General features: G+C 40.9%; 1 protein-coding gene, 1 long non-coding RNA gene and 1 pseudogene across 3 annotated transcripts; 2 read left to right on the plus strand and 1 right to left on the minus strand.

Annotated features, from left to right (window-relative positions):
- LOC147624787 (uncharacterized) overlaps nt 1-1,915 on the minus strand; it is an 8,285-nt pseudogene extending 6,370 nt beyond the window's left edge.
- Nucleotides 1,916-5,026: 3,111 nt separating this feature from the next.
- LOC147624788 (uncharacterized) lies at nt 5,027-7,916 on the plus strand. 2 transcript variants are annotated; one of them, XM_086818009.1, is made up of 4 exons: nt 5,027-5,245; nt 6,866-7,115; nt 7,208-7,298; nt 7,394-7,916. In XM_086818009.1, the coding sequence occupies exons 1-4, from the start codon at nt 5,088-5,090 to the stop codon at nt 7,657-7,659; spliced, it is 765 nt and encodes a 254-aa protein (XP_086674135.1). In that variant the 5' UTR covers nt 5,027-5,087; the 3' UTR covers nt 7,660-7,916. The 2 variants fall into 2 exon arrangements, with proteins under 2 accessions (XP_086674135.1, XP_086674136.1); XM_086818010.1 differs by having other exon boundaries at nt 5,029-5,245; nt 7,536-7,916.
- Nucleotides 7,917-16,943: 9,027 nt separating this feature from the next.
- On the plus strand, nt 16,944-20,710 carry LOC147624789 (uncharacterized). Its single transcript, XR_015268848.1, has 3 exons — nt 16,944-17,059; nt 19,954-20,062; nt 20,235-20,710. It is a non-coding gene; the product is annotated as an uncharacterized LOC147624789 (long non-coding RNA).
- The last annotated feature ends 441 nt before the right edge of the window (nt 20,711-21,151 follow it).

Here is a 21,151-nt window from a genome sequence, read left to right on the forward strand (position 1 = left end):
ACTAAGCAAAATGGAAATTTTCTTACAAAGAAAAAAAATGCATCACAATGACCTTAGTTGGTTGGGTAATTATGAATTGTCCCTAATGATGTGAAGAACAATTCCGTTGATTCCTGCTTGTGTTGATATTTGCTTCAATGATCCTTCAAGGTTGTCTTGTACTCCACTTGCTCCGTGTAGAACTCCAAAGTATGCCCAATTTATTAGGCAAGAGGTATTTTGTATGGAGAAGATTTGAGAAATATAGAGATTAGCTTATAAAAATGAATAGAAAAGAGATTAATGGGTAGAGATTAATGGGTACAAGTATAATTAGAGTTAGCAAAGAGTGGCTCAATGGAAACATGGAAGAGAAAGAACTTGGCTCTGATACTAGTATAATGCTCCTTGCATCATCAGCTTGAGAGCTTGTAAGACTAGTACTTTGATTCTCCACCCAACCATATCCCAAATAGACCCTAAACTGGTGGTTATATAGGCCTAAATAGTGCATGACCTTCCAACTTCAGCCCCTTGACCTTTCATTGGCTAATCATGCCTTTTCATTAGCTAATGTCTCTTTAGCTACCCCTAGAAGGGGGCGCCCTCTTCTATGTCGCTTCGGCTTCCATTGTGCACCATTTACTTCCCCCTTTACTTTAACTTTTATGCCTATTAACCATTTCTTAGGTATGTCCTATTTGAAATCCCTTGAACCTAATTTATATGCAAACCTTTTACAAATAAATAATCTTTCCTAGTTTTACCTTTTAGTGTTTCCTGTCAGTCTCATAACAAGCTCATCAAGGTTGTAGAAGGTGAAGCAAATTCTGTGAACTTGCTTCACAGGTTTAAAGCTGTCTACAGTCAAGAAAAATGTGATAAGGCAGATTTTCAAATGGATAAAAAACCATGTTTTTAAAATGTGATAAGGCAGATTTTCAAATGGATAAAAAACCATGTTTTAAAAAAAATAGAAAATATTTGGAAGGATTATCTACACTTGTTGGAGAACAACACAATGATCACATCGATGATAGTGCCTACCAGGTTTTAATGAACCCATCACCTTGCTAGTCCCCAAAGATGAAGAGTATAGACAACCAAAGAAATTGTTATCTCACATATAGCATCCTTGTCCTCCTCGGCTATTGCATCTTCATCATCTTCCTGTATCCACAAGATTAAGTAATGTTATAACACAAACTAGATAAATTTCTAAAAGCTTATAAAACAAAAATAATATAAACTTGCAGCGGGCATAGCTTCATAGTTCAAAGCGACACCCTGCTGTCCCAACCATTCAAATGTGGCCGAGATTCCATTGCGATAAGCAAAATCGTACTCCTCACACGAGAAGGAGAACATGCCACCACATTTTCCTACGTTAAACACACATTTAAAAAAAAGAACAATTTATATAAGATTTAATTCTTTGGAAACCAAAGTTTTGAATAAAAAATGTTAAGAGTTCAAATACTTACAAACTGAGCGAGGAAAGATGGCCTTCCACCCGATCCAAGATAAGAAGCCCCTCTTTTATGCATGCATACTTGGGGTGCTTCTCTTTGTTGCTTAAATAGATCGGTATTTTCCCAGTATGTCTTTTTGGCCTTCTTCCAATCCTTTTCTGATTCTCTTGGTGGCTTGATGTCACCACGCTTGATGGCCTTGATTTCCTGTGACTCACATGACCCCGCATACGATCCAACATCTTAAGGTCATTAAATTGTAAGTCGGGGTGGGGCACAGGATACTCTATCTTCAATACTTGCAGAATGTATTGCTTCTTTGCATTGTCTTGAGTTCTCCAGTCAATGCCCCAAATGTTTCTCAACTCAAGATTTACAAGGTGATGCATGCGTGCTATGGCATGCTTCCCCTTGCTATCCTCAATGATCGACCCATCTGCCCTCCCCACACAGTAAGGAAGCATCGCTAGGTCGTAGACATTTGGATCCACCACCTATTGTGCTGGCACATCCTCTGCTGATGGTGGGAAATTGGAAGAAGAACTATTACTACCCCCAAACAATGCCCGCATCCACCCCCACCAAAATGACGACCCCTACTAGAACGAGGAGAAGAGGTAGACCTCCTATTTAATGAGGTCGTGGACTAGGTGCCACAGAAGAGAGTGGAGTGGCATGCTCGCAACCTCCACGTGAAGTCTGAACACCAAGATGTGGACTAGATCCTCCAATGGGAGTGGACACGGGTATAGGAGTGCATAATATGGTTCATTAGGATGAGGAGGGAATGGACATTCGTGCACAAGTACTACACAATATGCCTCATTATTCTGTCATTGGGGGAAACTTGAGGAAGGAGTACAAACATCGTAAAGGGCACTTGAAAAGTGGAGCATGTTCATCAATACATTTGGAAGAACCAGGATGAGCCCCGTAATTTACGGCTTAGATTAGGTATGGATGGGGTGAACCCATTTGGATTGAGGTCTACATCATGGTCCACATGGCCCGTCGTTGTTGTGAATTACAATATTCCTCCATGGATGTCCATCAAGAAGGGTCATGTCATGCTTGCACTTCTTGTGCCCAAGAAGCACAAGGTAAAGAACATGGATTTACCTTGAGTCCTTGATTGATGATCTCGAGCAATTATGGAGAAGCATAAGGGTGCATAATGTTTCTCATCCAATTTCATGCCGTAATGCAATGGTCAAGGATATCTTGAAGTGGACTATGCATGATTTTATGGGCTATATGGAGTACTCAAGTACTCATAAATTGATTCTTGTCTAAGCATGCACAAATGATTCATTTATAACTCTAATGTATTGTAATGTCTATTAACTTTGAATTCTTACGTGCAATTTTATAGGTCTCACAACTGCAGGATATAATGCATGTCCAAGTTGTGTCCATCGCTTGGATCCAAACAAGCACATGCACTAAAGAAAGTGGTGTATGATGAACATCATCGATTTCTTCCTCCAAACCACCCTAATTATGCTCCATTAGAGGTTTCTCCGATTGTGATAAGAGGTGCAGAGTGGGAAGCCATGTGGCATTCGCCTCCTACAATGCCTCCAAAGCACCCTAATTATGCTCCATCAGAGGTTTCTCCAATTGTGATGAGAGGTGTAGAGTGGGAAGCCATGTGGAATTCACCTCCTACAATGCCGTTGGAGGGAAGGTGGAGAGATGGAGAGTGGGACAAGAGATGGAGGGTGACTCCCATCATAGCACCCGCGGGCACGAAAAGGCACTCAATCTTCTATCGTCTACTACCATATAAGACAAAGTGAAGAATAAATCATCTTTTGGATCCAATGTATATTTTTAAGAATGTGGCATCAATGATTTGGGTCCATCTAATTGATAAAAAAGACACCCATGCAATAAGGGATGACCTAAAGGATATCTAACGTATGGAAAATGCATCGCCAAGGGTAGTCAATGATAAGGTGGTTTTACCAAAGGCGCCATGGAGGTTGACAAGGCAAGAGGAAAAGAATGTCAAGAATCAAATTTCATCTTTTCGTACACCAATCGGTGTAATACACTCATTAAAGGGTGCATTTACAATAACAAAAAGAAGGGTGTGCATCAATTATATGTGCCTCGGATTTCTTTATGTGGGGTACCTTTAAAGGGAGGGAATGTACACATTCCAAGGCCGCCCAAACAAGCAAGGGCAATGCAAGTCATTTTGTGGTTCTACAACAAAGCCAAAGACTTTCAATTGTGAGGTTGTGCAACATAATGAGAATGAGGTTACCAAGGAGTAAGTTGAAGAAAATGTAGGATACTATGTAGAATCTGATGCTATTTGAAAACAAATTCAAAATGAGTAAACACGCTCAAACGAGTAAGGAAAATGTAAGTATATTGTTATAAAGATTTGTAACAATTTGCTCTAGTCCACTTTTAGCAAACTAATGTGCTAAAAGTGTTATTCATTACTTTCATTGGTGAAAGTGCTTATCTAAATGGGGGAATGGAACGTTTCTCTATGATTATAATTTTAAGAGGAGACTTGTGCCACCTCGCCTTTTGTACATGATGTTTTTCATTTTTTTTTGCTCACACACACATGCACAAAAGAAGCGATGTCGTAGTAAAAGTGATTGACTTTATTAACAATTAATATTGGTTAACATGTTGTTGCATAAGGATTATGTGAGAGAGGCTCCTTTTGTAAGGATTCTGTGAGAGACTTCTTTTGTGTTTAAAGATTGGAGTGGAGCATCTGCCTCATTATTGACCATTACAGTGCACCTCTAATCCTTGTTTTTGTGTTAAAAACCAATTGGAATCAGTTTTCCTTAATATAGTCTCATGAATTGTATATGTTTCCTTGTAACAAGCCTGAGAGTGAATCATCAATGTCCTGTCAATATGGATCGATAAGGAAGGCTTGTGTGATTTCTAAATGTAATGCGATTTTAACAAGGCTTCTATGATTTCCAAATGTAAAGTGATTTATTTATTTTTTTGGGACCAATAGATATACATATATATATTTCCAAAAAGAGAATAGCTTACATCTTTACATTCAGACCCAGCTATACAGCATTATATTCAGACCCAGTACCAAAGACAAAACTCTAACTACATCCCCATGCTAAAAGCAAACCACAAATTAAAGACCATCTATCATCTTCCAATACAAAAGAGGACTGCCCCCAAGAGATGTGGTACCCTAGCTGAATAGAGGCCTCAATCATAGCTTCAGTTGTGCAACCTTTATTGAGAACCCTGTTGGAATGAGACCAATAGTGAAAATTTGGATCGAGAAAGGAGAAGTTTCGGAGAAGTAGTCTCCCCCAGACGTAATGTGATTTAAACACCAAAGCTTTATTTTTTATTTGACTGACTAGCCTAACTAGTGTCTCGATCAACACATTAACTTACTCTATCTATGTGGTCGGCCGGGTCTCATGATAAGAGCTCTATGCGTCCATGGATTATTCTACCTTCCCAACACAAAAAAAGGTACTCTCAAATCTAGGTATTTTCGAGGCGTTATACATTTTAAATGTACACAAGAAACCTCATCTGTAATAAGGCCGAGAGTGTCTATTGAGCTGGTCAAACACTAATCTTAATATATGGTGGAGCGTTGAAGTTTTGACGGCAAGGATGGTGGTTCCTGCAGCAGCTGCTGCTGATGAGGAGGAGTGGGAGTGGGTGCAGAAACCCTCGCATCATCATCATCAGCAGAGCCCTGCTGCTTCTGCTTCCGCGTTCCTTCTCCTTGAAGACGACGAAGAAGAAGAAACATCAGCCTCCCCGCTGGCGTAAGTACTTTGATTTGTCTTTCTGCTCAGTTTTCTCTCTTTCAATAGTCCTTTCCATCCAAAAGGAGATGAAGGTGTTTGCTGCCCTTATTTCATGGGTTCTTGGCTCTCTTTTCATGCCTTGTTTCATGCATGAGTAGACGATTTATGGCATGGGCCATGACACATGAATCAGTGGATAGACACCACATGAATCTGGACAGCCTATTCGGGACCAAATCATGGCTCTCTGCAGTCTCCTTGCCTACATAGAAATTTGGTAGCCGCACCATGGAACTACTGCCTTCGTAGATTCCATTTCCTGTTGCCATGTACATCAAAACCGTTGTGGTCCTCCTCACATTTAGAGATTCATAGTAGCCGCATCCTCCTTACACCAAGCCATAAAGGCATCAGTTAGCAGGCCCCCCAAAAAGCAGTGAGACTCTCCCACCCACCTGGATGTCACTTGCAGCAGTCATGCTGGACAAACAAGGGCTTCATCAGCATGATCTTGGAGGCATATGAATTCCATGAACTTCTCGGAGAACACCAGTAGAGAGTGGAGATTCGAGGTTCTTTTATTGGGGTATACGCATACAAAGGGACTCACATTGGTCCATGGCTTCGAATGCAATTTGGCAAACATTTGGACTCTTGAACAAGTTCAAATTCCACGCACCTCAACCAAATAGACACCAAGGTCCTTCGTCACCTACAGGTGAACCATGGCCTTTCCCTGCTCCCTATGGGTTGAGCTTGGGAGAGGAGCAGCATTGTCAATTGATTAGTGGGATCTCTACCCGGAAAAAATTAAGGGACTCACATTGGATAACTACAAAGTGCTACCATGATGAGAACATCATTGGTAAAGCCACAAGGTCTCATATGACTGCATTTATAGCAGGTCCTTAATTGGTGGAAAGACTGTTGTAGAGGTAGCAAGCAAGTGGGGGGCATCCATGGAGCCCTTGGATTGGAATGTTAGAAGTCATCTCCTGTCTATACATATACACCAGGGCCTTTGTTGTGGGTGAGCCCGCCCTTATTAGGTGTTTTCTCATTTTTCCCCACTCTCCAAATTTTTTCCCATTTTTTATGTGGCTTGGGAGGCAGCCCTGAGGTGGCAGGATGTCCTAGTCTGTAGCCGACTGCAGCTGTTTGCGTGTACTGATGCTGGCCGACTGTGTGGACACCTGGTTGGTGCTGGCCGACTGTACACTGAACTGGCCGACTGGTTTATAAACAGTCGTGGTGGACATGCCCCTGTCAGCTGCCCTACAGCAGGCCGACTGCTGTTGGGGGGCCATATAAAATGGCCCCCAGCCCCCTTGTCACTATTGTATCATTCCCGGGATCTTCTTGTGTATATAGAGCAGAGTTACACGCCTCTACCACTCTCTCTCTTGTGCCGTGATTTTCTGCATTGCGTTTTGCTCTAGTGTTTCCAGATCTGGTCATCATCTCCGCTGCGTATTCTGACATGGAATGGGGCTGTCCTTAAGTCTTAATATAACTAGATGCATGAGCAAAGAGGGCTTTGAATGCTTTACATGCTATACTGGTAAAGCTTCTATTTTCAATCAGGCATATGTGTGGATTTTCCATTGTGGTAAAATGATGCCCAGTTCCATTCCACAGAGGATTGTTTACTTTGGATCCAACTCAAGCGGAGAGTCTCTCTTCTACCGCATCATCTCCGATTCAAAAAGGAGGCTTTTTTGTCACGGTGATGGCAAAGGAATCCAATTCTGCAGTTGAAGCTCTGCAACAATCAGTCTCTGAGTGGATTGAACCACAACTTGTTTTCTCTGAACCACATGGCATTCCACTCCAAGGCTTTGGGATATACAATGTTGTCAAGATACTGCAAAATTTACCAAAGGCCAAGGTATTATTATGTACTCTTTAGCTGGCGTGAAGAAGAAAGCTTTGTGCATGCAAACCTGCTTATGAGGCTCATAATGTCCTCTTCTATGATAGGAGGCATTGGTGTCGTTACTTTCGGATCCTGTGGTTTGGGATGCTGTGATGAACAACAAGAGTGTACAGGAACTTACATATCAGCATACGGGTTTGTTTTGGTGTTAAGTTGATCATTAGTATTAATGCTGAAGCTTTTTCATGTGTAGGGTGTTTTGAGTAGTAATGGAGTCTATGTTTCTTCAGATATTAATCATGGAATGGAAGTGATAAAGTCAAATACTGTATATACCTCTTCTGTGTTTTACAACCGTGGGAAGCAGGCATACAGGTTGCTGAAAGAGAAGCTTTCAACAACTGTAGACATTCTATTTTCTTTGCTGGACAGACACAGTCTTCAAAAGAGTGACATAGACCAGCTTGATACAACTGTGAAGTCTTGTATATTACTTGTTGCCATTCTGCTTTTCCTTATCATTGGCAAGAGGTCAAGCAAGGGAACATTCATGTGATCTATTAGGATTTTCAAAGAACGCTCACTTTAGACCGTTTAGTTGTGGGTCATTAACAGCTTGAACTACGCATTGAAGCAAAGTTATCTTTAAAAATAGAATTTGGTATAGAACTTAAGCCTCAAATTAATAGAGATGAGATGCTTAACATACTGCAAAATCTTTTTTAAAGTTTGTACATGTAAAGTTATAAGAAACAACATATAAATGTCATTAAAAGGTGGGTACATGATATTTTTGCCTAAAGAGGCTACTAAGCATTCTTATTTCTTATGTCTTGCACTTTGATCTTTTCAACTTCCAGCAATGTATCTAGCACTTTCAGAGATTTTTTATCAAGAGTCATATACAGTTGAATGTTGTGTGCATATTCTTGATGGTTGGTCCATTGCAACCGTCACCATAACCAGAGTTTCATAGTATATGTGAGATAATTATCAATTTCTTTGGTTGTCTATACTCTCCATCTTGGGGACTAGCAAGGTGATGGGTTAAATAAAACCTTGTAGGCACTATCATCAATGTGATCATTGTGTTGTTCTCCAACAAGCCTGAATGATCCTTCGAAATCTTTGCTATATTTTTTTTTTGAAAAAACTTCGTTTTTTATCCATTCGAAAATCTGCCTTTGAGTGGTGAAGGCGTAAGATATGCCATAACCAAGGTTAAGTGGTATCGAACCACAACTAGATGGAGATTAAAGTGATGTGAAGCTTTTGGGGAGACTTGATGGTAGGCAACTTGTTGAGGCAGCATGGAAAGTGATAAGAAATGTAGGGATTCTTCATGCCATGCCTCCTTAGTTATGGTAGTGGCATGGACCCTTCATCAAGAGATAGTTAGTAAAACAGTCCGTACCTTGAAATTTACGGGATGATAGCTAGGACCCCATGGGATGATTTGCATGAGTAGATAGCAATTCGAGAAGTCTTGGCACAACAGGGTATTCTGTTTGGATCTCACAATGTGATGCTTAGGGATGGGCATCTTCATGACGATACATCAAATAGAGCGAGGAGGTGTTAGGTGTTGAATTAGAGCCAAAATAGAGGTTATATACATTGAAGCGCTTTGGAGGTACTTGCATGGTCAAAGATTATCTAGGCAATGAGTCGTACCATAAACTTATGCCGTCCATGTTTCCCTTACAACCATCTACCACACTTTCAAGTACCCTTACAAACATGTCTCCCTTATGACCATCTACCGCACTCTGGAGTCCTCCTTGAGAATCAATCTCTCATGCATGGCAGTAAATATGTGGCTTATGAAATCAAATGTACTCTTGCACTCGAGGCTTTGCTACGTTGTTTGAAATCCAGACTTAGGCCTTTCGTCCAATCTACTTCTCCTTAACCACCTCCAAGGAGAGTTGCCCATGTCGTTGGGTAAAATACACACCTTGAAATTCTAGATTTAAGCCATAATTTTTTACAAGGCTCTCTCACAAGAATTATTTGTTGGGTTACATAGGCTGGATTATATTCATAGGGGCCATTCGTGCTAGTTGTTGTCAATCTCTATCTCACCTTCTGCTCTTGGACCAGTAAATAATGTTTGCCTTAGACCAATTCATGAGTTGGTTGGACGGAACCTCAAGAATAGTTCGAAAATGTAGACCGACATCTAGATCTGCATCCAGCTTCCTCCACAGGCGCCTGCTGTTGGCTATGGCGATGGCGTCTTTGGACAGTTCATTACCACAGAGGAGCTATGGTCCTTGTCATTGTGTTGCTGGCCATGGACGGTGTTGACGAGTGATGGTGTGGGGCTGTGTGGCCTTGGGAGCTGACACATGGCAAGTTAGCGGTCCTTTTAAATGTGGACGAGTGGCCCAGACCCGCCTCTGGCATGTTGTCTCAGCCCACTCTTGGACTTGCCTTTGGCAGATCGATTGACTAGTGTAAAGCGCTCACTCTCGACATGTTTGCATCTATGACACATGCACATGCACATAAACACATATATAGAGTGAGTGGCACATGCTGAGTCTTCTCTCTGTTAGAGTGGCACATGTTGAGTCTTCTCTGTGTTAGAGCCTCAGAGGCCAATGCGGCTTGACATGATCTGGAGGGAGCTCATGAGCGATTATGTAACACCTCCTACTACCTCTTCTCTAGTGTGCTTCGAAGCTCCCACGTGGTTGTTGCAAGAGATTTGTGGATGTTGGGGGAGAGATGCCATGTGGTTGTTGCAAGAGATTTGTGGCTATTGGGGGAGAGCTCCCACCTGGTTGTTGGCAACTAATGGGGGAGAGCTACCAACAGAAGAGAAGATAGTTGGAATTATCGATGACACAATCTAGCTCTAGGAGGGTAGCTAGATAAGCTATGTAGAAAAATATGTAGTATGTTACTCTTTGCATAATTATTACAAATAGGGATGGGTCGGGTCAGTGAGACTGTTCCGTTTGGCCTTGGGAGCTTTATCATTCATTGGCTCAATGCAGAGAGATTTTGAGATTGCAGGCAATGAGGTTGGTGGTGGGGGAGTTGGGAAAGAGGACTGCCATTGGTGCACACTAAGTTCTCTAGCTTTGCATATACAGTTGCCCATAGGAGAGCCCCAACCCCAAGCCCACCCACCACCATGGTCGACATGTAGACGATGGCATCGAGGGCCAAGAAGAGGGCATCCCTATTGCCCTCCAAGTAGTTGATGCTACACTTGGAGAAGCCAAACTCTGCAAACATTGGTTTCCTCACCCCATGCCCATCATTTATGAGAGAGAGAGAGAGAGAGAGAGAGAGAGAGAGAGAGAGAGAGAGAGAGAGAAGGCAGGTCTCCCTCGGAGGATGGAGAGAGGATCGCCAGTATGATGTGCTCAAAGGGGCATGGCCATGTGCTTGCATAATCTCTTGCCATGTGGCAGGCCTACTCTCCCACCACATGGCATCTCAACATTAAGATATTAAAGATTAAAGAACATAAAGATAAAGAAGAAGAAGATAACAATGGGTTCTTGATTACTTAATTAAATTGCGAAGGATGTGACTAATGTGCAGACGCACCAAGAATGTAAATAATGGTTTGCATGTAGAGGTAGTGTGGCAGAAGTAGAGGTGGAGGGCAAAGTACTTGGGTAGTAGTGAGTTTTAAATGATTAGAAAACAAAAGAGGGAGCACGATAGCTGAGTTGATATTCGAACTACAAGGAGTAGTGGAGGTGGATGTATAAGAGGGTTGGATGTATGAGAGGGTGCTCCTCTTTCTACTGTAGGATCTTCAACCACACCCACCAGCGAAAGAGTGCATGCTCGCTTAATCTTGAGCGACTTGTAATGCTGTAGCCCACACATTAAGTCCACATGTTGCTTCTCCCTCCACTTGGACATGGGCACCCACATGCTCTTCACAGTCAAACAGTCAAAGCCTTGAGACTTTTAGCACATTCGGCACCTCCTGTGAACACAATCCTTCTTCACTTGGTTACCACATTCCTGGCAAGCAATGGATCTTAGGACATATCTATGCCTTAGTAATAGCTCTTGTTGTTGTTGTTTATGGTGGTGGAGGTGGGGTGCTCATCGAAATGTACGCCATACTTCGCAGGACCACCTCCTTGTGACATCTAATTGCACGCCATGCTCCATAGGACCACCTCCTTGTTGGGAAGCACTTGTTGTAGGAGGCATTGTGGCTAGCTAAAGCTAGTTGTGCTACTACGATGTGGTTTGTTGAGCCTTCTACAAGAAATGAGCCTTGCATTGCTTCCTTCACAATCTCTTAATGTGCTTCACTATTGCTTACAGAAGGATGTGCACCATGCCATGATGCTTTAACATTTACAATAGCTTTGCCTTCTTCACCCCTCCTTACGGTAGCGCCATCAATAGCTCCTCCTACCAATGGCATCCCCTGGGATAAAGCAAGCCGAGCTCCTCCAATAATCTCCGCAACCATATTGCCTCACATGCAGCATAACAAACTGCACGGTACTCCGCCTCGGTAGAGGAAAGCACCACAGTAGGCTGCTTTTTACTGCTCCAAGAAATGGCTCCAGACCCAAGTGAAAAAACACAACCATTGGTCGAGCACTGTGTATTTGGATCTCCAGCCCACACCATCCAACAAGAGTGCGTCCTTGGCCATAAAAGATGCCAAATCCAGAGTGCCACGCAAGTACCGAAGAACTCTGAGAGCACACTGCCAATGCTGCTGACAGGGTTTGGATGAGAAGAAACTCAATAAACTGACTGTGAAGCATATGTCCAATCGGGAGTAGGTTAACCATACCAAACAACCGACGAGAACCCGATACTGATCAGTCCCTGGAGAAGCATCAAGATATCCATAGGAGAAGATACTGTCTTGCACCTAGCCATCTCCCAAGTGTACTTTTGCTGAGAGAAGAAAATGCCCTTCGAGGTCTGTCAAATCTCAAAGCCAAGAAAATAATGCAAGAGGCCAAGATCCGTCATCTCAAACTCTGTCTCTAAAGCATCCATAACAGAACGGATCCGCACAAAATAAGAACCTGTAAAGATAAGGTCATCAACATAGACCACAATGATAACAATCAACCCCCTCTCAAGGAGGATATAAAGGTTCGAATCTGCATGAGAACGGCATAGGCCGAGCTTCTGAAAGAACTCATCAGCCCGCGGAGCCTGCTTTAGAACATATAAAGCCTTCTTCATGATCCTGTTTGCCTGAAACAACAATTCCTGGTGGTGGCTGATCAATATAAACCTCCTGTGTAAGCTCTCCATTCAGGAGCCGACTTGACGTCCATCTAGAAAACGGGCCATCTATGATGTCCTACAAGTGCAAGAACGGTGCAAATGGTAGTCATCCGGGCCGTCGGAGTGAAGGTCTCATTGAAGTCGTCACACCAGGGCGCTGAGCATAACCCTTGGCAACCAACCTCGCCTTGTGCTTGTCCAAGCTGCCATCAGCTCGGAACTTTGATTTGAAAATCCAACGCACATCACCTTACGCTACACAGGCCGAGGCACCAAAATCCAAGTGCCATTCCATTCGATAGCATCCAGCCCTGCCTGTATAGCATGACGCCAAGGCTCATGTGAAAGAGCCTCGTCTACAAAAGTGGGATCAAAAGGACCATTAATAATTGTAGACATAAGTGGCTAGCTAAAGAAGTTTTTCTAGAGAAGATAGAGAACCATGATATAAAGCAACAATGGACCATGACAAGAATGGCATGGCCATTAGTGCTCCTGATTGACTACACACAGCCTAGAGGACATCAAAGACCCTTAGTGCTCCCAATTGACTACACACTTAGCCTAGAGAACATCAAATTGGAGGGTAGAAAACACATGATCTCTAGACTTCATATAAGGAAAGAAAGCAAGCTAAAAGACCCTACAAATGGAGAAACCATAAGCATTAAGAAAGTAGAGATTGATCAAGTAGATCATAGGGTGTTTTTTAGGTAGGAAAAATGTGTTTCCACACAAAAAAGAATTCCTAAGAATGCCTTGTTTATTCGTGTCTATAAAGTTTAACTCTATGGTTTTGGTTATACATTTCTAAGCTTAGTCAACTCAAATAAAATAATTATTAATTATTTTTATTTAAATTGAACTAGATACCTCGCATATTTGAAGAATGAGAAGAAGATAGAAGATCTTCCAAGGTATTGTGGTGTTGGACAAAGGTATCCACTCCTGCTACTTGATATACCTAGTTTCCATGCAAAGTCTCCTCTCCCAATGGGATTTAACCCATTTGTCCATGGTGGTTGGACTTTTTGGTTCTAGGTACTTACATACGAGTATGATCTATGCATGAAGTATGCCACGAAGAAGAGGGAAATAGAGCTACCAAAAGATCTATAAACATAAACAAAGCCTAAGCTTTGAGAAAATACTAAGAACAATACAAGAGAAGGTATGCTTTATTTTTCCTCTATGTTGGAGATATAATATTTTATTAGAGGAAAATAATGTATTAAAATTCACTCTATTCTTTTGGATCTTCATGTACAACATGTTAAGAACCATCCATCATCACCATCATTCATGGACTTAGTGCTTGACATTTAGATTAATAGTAATAATGTGTTTTGTCTCCCCTCCTCACATTGGTGAAATAAGTTTGCAAATGTCATGACTTGAAAGAGAGAAATTTTCTTTTTGCAGGTAGTATAGATATGGAAAAAGTGGTTACTTACTTTGTTTATTGTGCTCATCTTCACAAGATAGTGCCATTGGACATAGACCTCATGCCATGTATGGTTGTCTTATTGGAGGTTATGTGATGATGGGATTTAATTTTGCACATAGAAAGATGAATGATATGTATGCTAAGATTCGTAATTTCTTCTTATTTGGGGCCAAATCTAGTAGAGAGTTCATGAAAAAGGGCAAAAAGGGTGAAGTGGGCAGTAGATTTTGTATTACTTGACCTCCCTAGTGGGAAAGAATTGCATGTAGTTGGTGGCATGCTAGCTTGGAATTTAGCTGTCAAGGATCATGTGAAGCATAGGGTGGCTACAATTGCATCCAATCTAGTGGGAGGTTGTCTACTATGATTTTTCCCATTTTAGGTAAGAGTCCAATCAGGTTTTTTTCTTTTTTGGTATCTTGTGGTTCTATAAAGTCCACTTGTGATTTAATCTTGATGTATTTGTGAGTTTTTAATTATTTCTTTAAGAAGTACAAAAGGTCCCGTGAGACAATAAATCCATGTATGGCTATTCCACACAATATGGAGAGGATATGCCGAGTACATAGTTAAAAATGACCTTTGTTATTCAATTGCTTCTTGTATTTAGGTTTCTTATTAAGTGATGTTGTTCTTGTCATTGTTGTATAATTGCATTCTTCTATGTTATTATGTTTACTCATTATAGTGGAGCAAATCCACTTATATTTGTGGTATAGAGAAGATTGTGCTTTGATAAGCATCAAGTATAAAAAAACAAGGATGCATGGACCCACTACATCTTGGAGGATTATCATAGAATTACACCATTGTCATCACAAAGTATTCAAGGGAGATTTGAGGCAAACTTGAGCACTCCCCAAGTTTCATTTTTCTATCTCAAAGTTTCTTTGTGTAGCACAAGCTCTGGTGCTAGAGCTTGGTTGTGGTATAGCTCCCCTCATGAGATTATGTCACACTATATTGGTAGACCATGTTACTCTTTTTATTCTAATCTAGTCATTTTAGATTCATTAATGGTGCCCCTATTATAGGCCTCTTTTGGCAAGAGGCCCCACATCGAGGAGATGGATAGTGATGGTGGAGATTATCCAGTAAAGCAGCCAACTACTAACCCATTTGACTAGTGAGATACTTTACTTTTATCTTAGTATGGATATTGACTAGTGAGATACTTTACTTTTATCTTAGTATGAATATCAGCTTCACAAATATTTGCATTTTGATGGTGTAGGATATTTAGGTTTTTTAATGGTGGTGTATTTGAGATTATGAATAGTTGTATGATGATTTTTTTTCTTAGAGATTATGACAATACCTCATAACTATCTTTAAGGTTGAGATCCTTTCTTTAATACAGTAGAGAGAGAGAGAGAGAGAGAGAGAGAGAGAGAGAGAGAGAGAGAGAGAGAGAGAGAGTTATATGTTGTATTTTTATAACAATATATGATTTCTATTTCAGATGGCAACAATAGATAATAGTCTAGGGAGATGTATACATGTTGTTGAGCTCTGTCCATGCTATACAGCTTGTGCTGCTGGATACCAAGTTGTTGACATCAATTGCGATTTGGCTCGAGCTAGGGTCGTCAATCAGATGGATTTAGGAAGGTGTCGAACAATGTAGCATACCATTTTTTGATGAGATTTAAAAGCTCCTTCTATGAGAGGAGATCAAGGGCTAGTGGAATTCATTGATCGTGAGATATGCCAAACTGCACATCATAGGAAGTTTGATTGGAAATAGACCCCACATGAATGAAATATCATCAAGTGTTTTAGTGGCCATGGTCACAGTTGAATATGTCGTTTGATTTGAGTGGTTCAAACAATCAACGTATTTATATTCTAGAGTTCTAATCATATCAATGTAAGATTATCTATTAGTCTCATGATTTAAGGCCTAAGATGATTAATATTAAGATATTGTATGATCATACCTAAAACATTACCTCTTTTGATCTAATATTTAGGGATTGGAAGATTTCACATAAGACTAGTTATGTATAGAGCTCTTATGAGCTATCATGCTTATAGCTTCCAAAAGATCAATAGGATGCTCCAATATCAATTTGATCATCTATCTTGTATTAATACAATCACTTTATAACATCCAAGATCATATTAGATGTCTTGCATAAATTATATAATATAGAGATCTTATGAGCTATATGAAATATATAATACAAGCTATATTTAAAATTTAGTATCTTTAATTACAACACTTTGTAATCCTTTATTTTGTTTTATAACTCCACTAACATATATGGTGGAGTATCAATATCACTCTTAGCATAGGCTAGAGGAGGGGCCAACATTAAATTCACTCATCTTCCATATAAAACAATACAAAAAATGGACCCTTTGAGACCAAAGACCCAAATACAAATACCATAAAGGTCTGAAAATCTAGATATAATACAAGCTGTTTTGCTCACCATCAACATCGAGAGACACATATATGTGATCCACAGAGATTTACTTACAATTGAGAGAGAGCTTCACCTGTAGACAACCAAAAGCTTCACCTGTAGGCACTGAGATGGATGATGCGTGAAGGGTCATCACGTGCACACGTCCCTTCATGTGCTTGACCATCATCTGTAGCCATGATTAGCCATTGATGATGGCCCAACCAAACTCTTCGGCATCCCCATATCACCCCTCACCCTCTTTTGCACTACCTGCACCCATCAAAGCCCTCGTCTTCATCACCACAATGAAATCCATCTTTGAATTCAACCGTAAAGACCATGGGTAAGATCATGTAGTAGGATCACCAAGTGTTGGCTTGGAATTATCTTCATAAATATATGTATGCATTATCTTCATAAATATATTTATATGACTATAAATATATATATTATAGATTATTTGGCTGTTTATACACACACACACACACACACACACAATTCACAAAAGTGATTATCTACCTCAATTCACAATCCACAAAAGCGATTCTCTCTCTATTTTTAAGTAGCACCTTTGTTCTTGGCGAAAACAAAAAATTTATAGAATCCATTAGTTTTTTTTCCCATTTTTTAAAAATGGTACCTAGGTTGAGTAATATTATATAATTTGAAAGGCATAAAAAAACTGAACATTTCCTTGGTCTGTCGGTGGTTGCCGCCATTTCTTGGAATAGACGAGACCAAATCGCAACTATGGGCATGGACAGAGGCAGACGAAAATCATGCCGAGTTTACTCGCGATGGTTGCATGAGAGTGGTTCAGCCGGCTGCAACATGATCCTACTTGTCATTCACAGGTTAAAACCCTCTCTTCTTCTCAAATTTTTTTCGTGTTTTTTCTTTAATATATTGTGTCTTGTCTGTGTTTCCTTCTACCACAAGGAGGAGCTGCCAAATTCGGTCTGGCTTGACCAAAGCCAGCATGCTTTCAACTCCCAGGTTTAAGAGGGATCCAAGGGCTTTTATAGGTGGTCTATGAGCAGGACCCATTGCAAGTAAGGGGGCTGTGTTGAAGAAGAGTGAGAATGAGTAGCAGAGGGGGCTGGTAGCTACAGGCAATGCTACCTTTTTCTTTTACTCCTCTGCTGTGTAGGTCTCGCCACCTTGCCTGTAGCCACACTGCCTTCACGGTGTTACGTTGCCTTCTGCTTGTGGGTCCTGTTTGTTGGTGTTGCACCGGCCAGCCTTGTGGCCTTGTCCAACCGACGAAGTTGGTTTGGGGAACGAGGAAGCTGAAGCAGTTACATTTTGACAAAAAAATGATGGCCAGCAACCCACTGAAAAGTACTACACTGAAGATTTAGCTATATAATAAGACCAGAACCATTCAGGAATCATTTGCACCTAGAAGAGAGGTCTTTGGGCAAGTAACCTTGTATGTGCTATTGAACTCCTGCAAAATTTTAGATGTGTGACTTGTATTTGTTAACTCGGGTTTTGCAGGTTGTGTCAGAGGTGGTGACTCCATCCTAAAGGAGCTTATTGAAATATGTGAAACTGGGATACAGGGTCAGTCAAGTCATCACATTTATAAATTGACCTCATCAACATGTCTAATCTTTTGACCATCTCTGTTGGAGCATGACATGAGACTTGCATGGTCTTGTAGGGGGAGGGCATGCTGGAAGCAGAGGTGCTAACATTAGGCAAAACAACTCTAGGCTTTGACCAAAGAGGAACCTCTCATCAAGATCGATGGTCAGCACCTAATCCAACATGTAAAATCATGGAAGATTTTTCAAGCCCTAGTATGTAAAGACTCAGTGATGTGCCACTATCAGGAAGTATGCTCCTTGCTTATAGCGCAGACAATAAAGTACCCTAGAATTTTCTAATCTCAGGGCAAGCTAAGTATGGACTTGGGTGGTCCTGTAGGCTGCACTCTATGTGGAGCCTCTCAGTGTTGATCCTTGAGGGGCCCAAAGCTGGCAAGTCCTCTCTCTGGAGACAAGTTTAGTAGGCCTTTAGATACTTGGCTCCTGAATATACTCGTAATGCTGGTTATAACAGTCATATGCTGTTATAACAGTTTAGTAGGCCTTTAGATACTTGGCTCCTGAATACTTGGCTCCTGAATATACTCGTAATGCTGGTTATAACAGTCATATGCTGGTTATAACAATGATTGTGGCAGCATTGGCAGCCTTCAAGGATGGATGCAAAACATGGTTTTATGGGTTATAGTGAAGGTGTTGCCCAGAAGGGCTCTTATACCACCCATGGCCTTCTGGTGCTCATAATTTGGTGTTTTCGTCTGGCTTCATCACTGTGAGGTACACCAGCTATTGAAGGAACATTTAACTCACCATATTCCTGGCTAGCCCCTAATGCCGAGCTTTTCTGTGAGGAGTAACCTGCACCTCTTCTCAAGATCCCATCTGTCATGATTAGCATGGCTCCCACCATCAGCTTTGGTAGCTATTGTCACCTTCTATTGTGCAAAGAAATCGGGGAGAAGCTGTGTGTTCTTGAGACAGTTAGCCGATGCTCCATTCCAGTCTTGTTTCAAAGGAGGCAAGCTTGAACCGTTAATAGAGCTTGAAGGTGATGCTTGCGAGAGCATTTATAGTATTGAAGAAACCTATATTTGTATGTTGGGGGGATACACATTTTATTGCTCCTTTTCTTGGGCTAGATAGGTAATGTGTCAAAGACTTGGATTGTTCTGAGAGCTGCTTACAGCATTAGAACACCCTAAGAACATTGGAACACAGCTATCCTTGTTTGCTGCCCTGCATGCACCTGGTATGAGCAGTCTACTGTCGGGTTCCAATAACATTCTGTGGCAAACGCCATCTTCATGTTGGGTCAATTGTACATTGTGTGCTTCTGAAGTTAGGGCTTCCTAGGACGAAAATTTGTAAGCCCTTGAAGGCTCCCCAGCATAGTGACCAAGAGACATAGCAGGATGAGACCCTTGACCCTCTTGTGGCTGTTTCTCCTGCTTGTACGACAACAAAGAGTGCAAATCCTCTTTATAAGTGAGTGTGGCATGACCCGTCTCCAACGGGCCACCTTAATGATTGTTATTGTATGTAATGTAAGTCTATCATGCACCACCTTAATGAGGTATTCTTGGATAGTGGCATGACCCGTCTCCGACAGGATCAATGATCTGATTTAGCATTCTGCCAATGCATTTCCCGCTCTGCCATGTGCACTTGCTCCCTAGGGAGGTAGGGTTGATGGATGGCCTTGCACACAAAACCTCCAACAGCACCATGCCAAAAGAGTACACATCTAATTTGTCTGTGAGCCGGGGAGTCTAGCAGAGTGGGGCTTCTCCGGCCGGCCATGTGGTGTTGCAGAAGGCCGGGAGGGCTACAAGGAAGTCCCTGCCTCATTTTTGCAGCTCTAGTCCTAAGTTGAATGTAAAGAATTCTTTTCCTTCCATGAATGCATCTTGATCTTAATAGCTATGGTGTTGCATTGAATGTCGAGAATTTTTATTGCGTTTGTGAATTTACCTTGATTTTTAAAATATTTGGCATGTAGTAGAATGAAAAAAAAAAAAGCCATGCTGGCATCTTAAATTTTTTACATGCACAGTTAAATAATAAAATCCCTTGCTTTCATTTGTGCAACTTGATTTTGTTAGCTATGGTGATAAACGACAAAATTATTGTTAGGATATATGGTAAAAGCCTAGGATCCTATGTAGTTGTCTTACTTTTTATCTCTTTTTTCCTAGACATGTCTTCATTCAACCAGCTTGCCCATATGGCAAATTCGGAGCAACAACCCCTTTTCATGTTGCTTCACAAGATCCCTTTCACAGGCCATCAGTTGGTGAAGGAAAGGTATGTCTCCTTTAGCTCTCCATTTGTTGTATATGAACTCCATTGCTCATCTTAAATGGAGCATATCATTACTATACAAAGGATTATATTACCATGCATAGTTTTTTAGTCTATATGGTGTAGATTAATACGCATGAGATGACTTGGTGTAGATTGAATCTATTTGGTGTAGGTTTAAGAGGGATCCTCCTCTACGTTAGAGTATCGTTTCTCTTGCAGCAAAAGCTCAGGCATCAAGGAGGCAGAGATTCAATCTGCCCTAGTGATTCAGCGGCGCCACAAAAAAGGGTTGAGAAATACATGTGAAGTTTACAAAAGGAGGGAAGCTTTAGCTACAGTACAGACAATGCGGCTTCTGTAGGTTGTGTGATTGTACAGAAGAGCTTACAAAATTGGAAAGTACACCTACATTGAGCAAGTTAGAAAGTGCAGGCCTCATGGAGGACTGTTTGAAAGCAACATAGGATTTCATCACCTAGCAATGTATCATTCAGTTGGATGCAGTTCGAATGAATGCATAATGGTTTCCTTACTCTTCAATGTGCCTGAGGAGGTGGCATGGGAAGTTTCCATGAGTGTTGGAGTGAAAGATAATGTACACTTAGAACCTAATAGGCAGCATCATGATGCTCGTCTTGTAGGCATACTAGAGGCTTATGCTCTAGAGTCTATATGATCTTGAGACAGGGTATTGCCAAGGTATGAGTGACTTTCTCTTTCCCTTTATGGCCTTTCTTGTTGATAAAGATTATAAGATCTTTTTGGTGCTTTTCCCATTTCATAAATACAGCTCGATAAGCCATCTTTCTTGTTTGAGCTTTTAATTGAAAAATCATATATTTACTCATTTTAACTAATACACTTATTTCAAAGTAAATATTATGTGTGTGTGACATTGGAGTTCTCTTTATAATCTTTAATTAATTTTGAATACTATTTTTAAGTGAATAGTTTAAGCTTGCTCATGATCATTGTACTATTCTTATAATCATTTAAAGAATTATTATAAATATACTTATAGGTATTTTTAAAGGATCAACTATATACAAGAAAATTATAAACTAAGAGGAGTATGTAGCTTAGATCTCC

The sequence above is a fragment of the Cibotium barometz genome, chromosome 24 (assembly GCF_041138505.1).
Source record: "Cibotium barometz isolate CiBa-2024 chromosome 24, ASM4113850v1, whole genome shotgun sequence".
Classification (NCBI taxonomy): Eukaryota; Viridiplantae; Streptophyta; class Polypodiopsida; order Cyatheales; family Cibotiaceae; genus Cibotium; species Cibotium barometz.